We start from the raw sequence: 7,396 nt of genomic DNA, 5'->3' as shown, positions 1-7,396 counted from the left end.
ACCAGGCGCAGCGCAGCCCCACCTGGAAGTTGATGTACAGGTTGCCCTTGACGTAGGGGCGGCCGGGGTACGGCATGCCCTCGTCCGCCACGCACTGGACACAGTCCGGCCGCACCACCTCGCCCTCGGGGCTGGTGATGTGCAGCACCCGCCCGTCCAGGTGCTTGATGGTGAAGCTGACGCCGCACAGCGCGTCGCGCAGGTTGATCTCCTTCACGATCACCAGGTCCTGGCTGTTGTGGGGCATCCGCTGGAACACGGCGTGCTCCCTCTGCGCCACCACCAGCACCACGTCCCCCGGCTCCAGCCCCGCCTCGCTCACGCCCGCCTCGCCGCGCAGCACGATCTTCTGCCCGTGGCGCGCCCCCGGCTCGATGGCCACCTCAAACGTCTTCTTCTCGTTCACGAGCGCGCTGCCGCTGCAGGTGCCGCAGCGGTCGCCTGGCGTGTTGAAAGAGGGGCGGGACGTGCCAGTGAAACCAATGAGCGCTGGGGCTGGCTACGGCACCGAAAAAGCACCAGGGCCAGGTTGCCATTGCAAATAGCTTGCTTCACCCATCCTGCTCCCTACTCTGCCCCTTGTGACCGGCTCCACCCCCTCACAGCGCCACTCACTGTGCGGCTGTGATGACCCAGAGCCATTGCATTCGCTGCAGCGTGCCTGGATCTGCTGCACCATGCCGGGCCCGATCGGCCGGATGTGGACCTGGATGCCGCTGCCATGGCATGTGTTGCACTCGTAGCGCTTGCCGGAGCGCGAGCCGGTGCCAGAGCATGTGCCGCACAGCACCTTCCGCGCGAGCGACAGCTTCCTGCAGGGCGGAGGGCGTGGTAGGAGCGGTTGGCGTGGTGGCGGAGCGCAACATCCTGGACGGGGCCCGGCACAGCCAGTCAGCCACCTGCGCACAGCCGGCCAACCACTCAAGCAAGGCCCTGTCCGCCACCCCTCGCGACAGGCGCCGCCGCTGACGTTCTGCCCTGCGCAGCTGTCTTTTCCTAGCAAGCGCACAGGCGCACACGAACGTGCATGCCCGTGTGTGCGGACACACACACACACACACACACACACGCACATGCACGCACACGTGCACGCTCGCACATGCTCACACGCGCTGATACACACACGCGCATGCAAGCACATGCAAGTGCACGCGCGCGTGCACACACACACACACACACACACACACACACACCACAAGCGCGTGCGTAAACACATTCAACGCATGCACACATATGCTCCCAGGCAAGTGGAGGAGATCAAACCAAGCCTGTCAACCCAGCAGCAAGTGGTGATGTTCCTCACTTCGTAGTGCCGGTGTAGAGGTCCTCAAGGGGCACCTGCAGCTTGTGCACCACGTCGTCGCTGCGCCGCTCGCGCGCGCGCCCGCCGCGACCGCCGCCGCCGAAAAGCTCGCCAAACAGGTCGGCCATGCTGCCACCACCGCCGCCGCCCCCTGCGCCCATGCCCTCCTTGATCGCCTCCTCGCCGTACTGTTGCGCGGCGTGACGATGCGTGAAGGGGCGGAGGTTGAATGACGTGTGTACAGAATGCACTGGACTGTGAGGCCTCGCAAGCGGGCCTCGTCTGTCAAGCGCCGCCCGGGCCTCCCCAAACCGCCTGCACGTGTGCCTTGCTGCGTAGCTACAGACACTCCCGGGCCGCTGTGCAAGCGGCTTGTCTCTACCCACCCTATCGTAAATTTCTCTCTTCTTGGGGTCCTTCAGGACGTCGTGGGCCTCATTGATTTCCTTGAACGTGTCGGGGTCGCCGCCTGGAGCCAGCATGAGTGCACACAGAAGGTCACATGCATGCGATGCTACCGGAAGCGCACAGCAGCGGCGGCGCCGAGCCGGCGGGGTCCGCGCGATGCGGCAGCGCGCGAGCTCTCACCCTTATCTGGGTGATGCTTAAGAGCGAGCTTGCGATGAGCCTTCTTGATTTCGTCGGGGGTCGCGGTGGGGGACACGCCCAGGATCTTGTAGTACCTAGTGGAGTCTCCCTTCTTCGGGCCCCCCATGCCCCCGGGCATGCCTCCGGGCATACCTCCAGGCATGCCGTCGAACGGCATGCCCCCGCCGAACGGGAAGCCGCCAAACATGGCTTCTCAAGGTGATTGGCGGGCTTGTCACAAAAAGGCCCTAGCGCACACAAACTGAAGCGCTCTCAAAGATATAGGAAATCCCGCGCGTTCGAAGCAACTGAAGCGAGCAGAAGACCAGAAGAGAGGGCGAAAGAGTCGAGGACGCTTCTGGATGCTATACGTTGAGCGCCTTGAAAGCCGTGATCGTTGCAGTGGAAGTGTTAGTGCAATACAATGTACAAATCAGCACTGGCGGTCAGCGCTTGCTGTCCGCCGAGCGATGCAGGGAGGGTGTGCGTCAGTGTCTGGTGACACAGACGATGCAGGCAGGCGGGTGGCAGGATCCCTGGCACAATCAACGGCATCGCACAGTGAAACCTACATTGTATATGTTTTGTAGTCATATACACTGCGGTGTGTTGGATTCTGCCCTACCATCAGCGCTCCATGGACGACCATTTTGACCTGCGGTCAACCTCGTGTCTGAAAATCTGGGACGTATGAACGAGAGGATGACTGGACAGGTAGGCTTGCAGACATTCAACTGGCAAATGTTGATTTATATTCTGTCCACTGTTGTGCGAGGCTATGTGTGGGGCTATGTGTGGGGCTGCCAGTGTGGAGCTGGTCACGATGCCCTTCATCATTCATCGTTCTTTTTCAACAGGCGTCACCTCAGCCTACCCTTTGTTGCTTGCCATCTTGACGCCAGGTGCTCTGACCACATACAGGCAACGTGTATCTGCTGTTGCCGCACAGGCCGTCACTCAGAGTGCTGGCTGGCGCAAGCTCGAGCAGCCAGCGCTGCGCATAAGGACAACGTGGCTGCTCCGTGGCTGTTTTCATTCCTCACTTTTTGAATCTGTGGTTTCTGAAGCGCAATTGATCAGGGCCTGCAGGATGTGCGAGTTGCCGGATTGCCAGCTGGCTATCGTAGCCTTGAGCTCTGCATGTGGCAAGGCTACAAGAGCTGATGCGTCCTCATCACTCAGTCAACACCATCCAGGCTGCATCTTGGCGCGCCTTTGACAGCGCAGCACCTTACGCCACCCGGGTCGTCATGCAAGTCACAGGATGATTGGATTTGCCCTCGTCGGAAGTAGCACACACTGACATAACCCCCCGCCCCCGGCCGACTGCACAACCTTCATCACGGGTGGGGCGCCGCCCACACATATGACGTTGTGTGCTGCGCACGGCTCCGCAGCCAAATAAAATGCATGCCTAACAGAATGTGATTTGTGCTCATACCGTACACGCGGTCCGTTGATCTGTGGGCACGGTGTGGGTGGGACCCTGAATACCGTATGCTCTCATACAGGCTTTTTAGGAATAAGCAATGATATGTATGGATCCGTAGAGACAAAGCTGGGCCGATCGACCGGTCTGCGTGGCGCGCAGCAGTACCGTAGGCGCAGCGAGCGCACAGGCCTGCTGCGCGCCAGCTAGCCAATCGAAAGGCGCCACAATGCTGGCGGGCGCGCCAAACCTACACCGCGCCGTGGCGGAATGCACCCAGCCGTACTGCGCGCCCACGCCGGCCGCCTCGCGGGCGCTGCAGGTGCGAGGGCAGGCGGGTGGGACTGTAGGTTGGGGGCTGTTGGGACTCAGCATTGCCAGCGACCCTCTGCGCGGCAGCTCGTTTACGCCGCCACGTGTCATTGGCACCACGCCGCTCCAGAAATACCTGGCAGACGAGCGCTGCATGGACCTTGTGTATCTCGCGGTGCTGTCGCGGGCGGCGGCACAGCCTATCAGGTTGGTGGGCAGCATCGGGCACGCGCAGGCGCGGTCGAATGCAGCGTCGCGCTGGCCCGCCAAGGTCGGCATCGTGAGGGGCGAAGTTGATAAGAGCACAAAAGAGGCTGTTGCATCGGGGCTGCAGCAAGGCTGCATGCGGCGTGATGTACAGCGGCTGTTGCGGGGGATTTTGCTGCCGCATGCAGCAGTGTCTGGCTCGAGTGTCGCTGCTGGTGCGACGCTGAGGCGGGCTTGCCCCAACGCACCTGCTCAATCCATCGTCGATCCCGCCGGACCTGCACCAGTGAGGCGGTCATTGCTAAATGTGCAGCGCTGGTGAAGCAGAATCTGCACAGGTGGGCTGGCTGCAGGGCTGTCTGGCGCTTCCTTGTGCACTAGGCACGCCGGGATGGCGGGGATCATGCGATATCACCAGGCGGCACTATGAATTTCGACGCTCAATTGACCATGCCTATTGCATGCTTTGCCACCAAGCACGTGCCGTGCTGCTTTTTGCCGGTACGCAGGCACACGCCTTCAGGGGGCGTGCTGCTGGCTATCCAGGCAGGGGCTCGCCGCCTCGCGGCGTCCCTGCCAGCCGCGTCAGGTCTGCCGCCATCCCTGCAGGCTGGGGCGCGCTGCTTTCAGGCAGCTAAACAGGAGATCGTGGGCCAAGTAGGCGCCTATGGGGGTGCATAACAGCGCACCCTTCTCTGAAGTCCCTGTGGAGAAGTTGCACAGCCCCCCAGGCTGCCGCGCGTCACTTCCGCCCTCGCCCCCTCCCCTGATGCCCGCGAAGATGTTGCCAAGAGCCTGCTCTTCCTCGCAACCAGCGCTGCGCGGCTCGGCGGCGGCGTCACCGGCTCCGCTTTGCATCAAGCAGCAGCCAGGTGCCTGCCCACATCGGGCCACAGGGAACGGGCTTGCTTCTACACACCATCGTCTTGTGGCTGTGGCGCTGAACGCGCATCGCGAGCTTCATGTAGGGTTGAATGCACCTGGTTCCCGTGCCTCCTCACATGCAGCCTGTGGCTCTGGTCCGCAGGCCCGAGACTGCCGGACTTGACGACGCAGCTGCCGGCCCACGGCCCCGCAGCACCGCGCTCGGTGACAGCTACAGCGCAGCCTCCTCAGACACAGCCGGCGCGGGTCCTGGCGGCGGTGCGGCCGCGTGGCCGGGCAGCGGGAGCATGCAGGGCAGCCGGCAGGGGCTGGGGGGCGGCGACGAGGACATCGATGCTGAGGAGTGGGAGGAGGATGAGGGGCTGCTAGAGGAGGAGCTGCGGGCGATGGGCGCAGCGCGGCCTGTGGTGGGGCAGGTGGGCTTTGAAGACACGCAGTGGGCGCTCTCGCCGGCCGCCAGGGATGTGACTGCGGAGAACGAGCGGTGCTGGGCTGCTGCTTGGCAGGGTGGCAGCGCACGCCGCTGGCTGGCAGGAACTGCTGTCAGGAGGGCGTTACCGCGGCTGAGTGCGCACGCGGGCACAAAAGAGCAGCTGTGAGCATGGGCCTACATGCACCACGCACCCCTGCAATCTCCTCGATTGAGACAGGGTGGTTCGGCCCCGCCCTGGGCGCTCGCTCCAGAGGACCTGCCCTGGCCCCGCCTGGCCGCCGCCGCCGCCGCCGCCGACAGCTGCGCCGCGGACTGCGCTGCTGGTAGCGGCGGACTGGGCGCGTCTGGCGAGGTGGACTGGGCGGACCTTGTGCCCGAGTATAGCGGCAGCCTAGCACCCCTGCTACACGGTGATGCCGGCAAGGAGCAATCTCGGTAGTTGACCGCTTTGAGTAAGACGGCGCTTGAGCAGAGCAGCGGCGCTGGAGTGTGCGTGGGCGTTGTTTTTGGACGGGTGTCTCACGAACACCCCTCTCGCCGAGCTAGCTCGGCTCCCCGCCGTGCTCCATGCATGGCAAGGGGCGGCACGCCCACCCTGGCATCCTGATGTCCCACCTTGCCTGCCCTGGGTGTGTTCCCGTGCCCCCTGCCCTGCCGGCTGACCAGGGATGTACAGCGAGGAGGGCGCCGCGCTGCCCGCGCTAGACTGCGGCCAGGTGCTCGCCAGCTTCACAGGTCGGTGCCGGCAGTTCAGGGAGGGGGGCGCCGCGTTGATCAGCGCAGCTCGCCGATCCGTGGCTGCCACATCCAACCCCGCAGCGCCGATCCCTCACCGCCGTCTGTCGCTGTCTCATTGTGAGCCCCCATCAGTCCAGGCTCCTCCCCACCACCTGACCCAACCCCGGGCCCTCTGCCTGCGCATCAGATGTTGACCCGGAAGTGGCGCTGGACCAGATGCTCGTCATCGCGGCAGCCAGGCGGCAGCAGGTAGGGGGAAAGGCGAGCCAGGCAGAGGGGGTCACGGGTGGCGAACGGACGCGATTCAGGCGGCCTCTGACGTTGGCGATCAGTCCTGGCCCCTGCGTGGCTGCTGCCGTGCCCGGCATGCCCTATGCCGTCGTTCCATGGTCGCCCTGGTGCCCCTGCAGGGCAGCTTGTCTGCATCACAAACACGTATTAACTTATCCTCGCCCAACGCCACATGCCATGACGTCACCCCTGCCTGCCCCGCCCCAAACGGCTGCCCACGCAGCTGGGCGCGGGCCCCGACGTTTTGGAGGCGGCAGCCGCCGCCGCCCCCCGCCGCCCTCTTTTGCTTTACACACCCTACACACAGCAGGAGCCCCTCAGCGGCCTGGCGCCCGGCGACATTGCCGCCGTGTTGGAGGTGGTCGTCGGCCGTGCGGGCGGGGCCGGGGCCCCGTCGGCTGTCAGTGGACGCCAGGAGGACGAGGCCCCAGAGGCGCACTGGCTGCCACCGGCGGAGCGAGCAGCCACGGAGGCGCAGCAGCAGCAGCAGCAGCAGCAGCAGCAGCAGCAGCAGCAGCAGCAGCAGCAGCAGCAGCAGCAGCAGCAGCAGCAGCAGCAGCAGGGCGGCCGCGCCGCGGCGGCCGCACCCAGCAACGAGGGCGCCGGCAGCGGTGGCGGCGGCGGCGGCGCCGGCGCGGCGCCGCGCGAGAGCCTGGGGCAGGTGTGTGCCTGCATCCTGTCGAAGCTCATTATGGACACCTGGCTGAGCGCCGGCCCCGAGGCGTCGGCGCCGCTGGTGCTGCGCATGCTGCAGCAGGCGCTGCACCACGCTAGCCCCTCCGTGCGGGCGCGGCCGTTTGACGTGCTGTACAACCTGTCGATCCACGCGGGCCTGCTCGCCAGCTGCGAGAGCGCGGGGAATGGCGGGGACACGCCGCTGCAGATGCTGTTGCCCGGCGGCGGCGGTGGAGGAGGGTTGGCAGCAGGGGGCCCCGCACGGCCGGGGATCGCGCCGCCGTCGACGCCGCCCGAGACTGCGGGGCAATTGTACGCGCGCCCGCGGTCGCCAACAGGCGCGCAGCGGCCGCGCGGCGGCGGCGGCGGCGGGGGCGGGGGCAGTCAGGCGGCGCCGCAGCTGCGGTCGCCGCGGATACACCTGCCCCAGCAAGTTATGCACCAGCCGGGCAGTGGCGGGGGCAGTGACAGCGGCAGTGGCAGCGGCGGCGGCGGCTCCTCGCCTCGCTCGCCCCTGTCCCTATCGCTGGGGCCC

The 7,396-nt window shown here is 65.6% G+C and overlaps 2 protein-coding genes across 2 annotated transcripts in view; one reads left to right on the top strand and one right to left on the bottom strand.

Moving 5' to 3' along the window:
* Positions 1-2,018, bottom strand: part of MNEG_3808 (putative DnaJ proteinJ1) — a gene marked incomplete at both ends in the record, with an annotated part of 3,317 nt that extends 1,299 nt beyond the window's left edge. Inside the window, 5 exons of the mRNA XM_014047712.1 lie at positions 23-441; positions 616-812; positions 1,304-1,491; positions 1,690-1,772; positions 1,892-2,018. Coding sequence (XP_013903166.1) covers positions 23-441; positions 616-812; positions 1,304-1,491; positions 1,690-1,772; positions 1,892-2,018 — 1,014 coding nt within the window. The remainder of the gene's footprint in view (positions 1-22; positions 442-615; positions 813-1,303; positions 1,492-1,689; positions 1,773-1,891) is intronic.
* A 2,993-nt stretch (positions 2,019-5,011) lies between these two features.
* Positions 5,012-7,396, top strand: part of MNEG_3807 (hypothetical protein) — a gene marked incomplete at both ends in the record, with an annotated part of 4,693 nt that continues 2,308 nt past the window's right edge. Inside the window, 5 exons of the mRNA XM_014047711.1 lie at positions 5,012-5,140; positions 5,375-5,567; positions 5,824-5,892; positions 6,083-6,144; positions 6,494-7,173. Of these exons, the coding sequence (XP_013903165.1) occupies positions 5,012-5,140; positions 5,375-5,567; positions 5,824-5,892; positions 6,083-6,144; positions 6,494-7,173 (1,133 nt within the window). The remainder of the gene's footprint in view (positions 5,141-5,374; positions 5,568-5,823; positions 5,893-6,082; positions 6,145-6,493; positions 7,174-7,396) is intronic.

Source organism: Monoraphidium neglectum (assembly GCF_000611645.1).
Source record: "Monoraphidium neglectum strain SAG 48.87 unplaced genomic scaffold scaffold00497, whole genome shotgun sequence".
Classification (NCBI taxonomy): Eukaryota; Viridiplantae; Chlorophyta; class Chlorophyceae; order Sphaeropleales; family Selenastraceae; genus Monoraphidium; species Monoraphidium neglectum.
The sequence above is the reverse complement of the archived record's forward strand: the minus strand, read 5'-3'. Positions and strand labels throughout refer to the sequence as shown.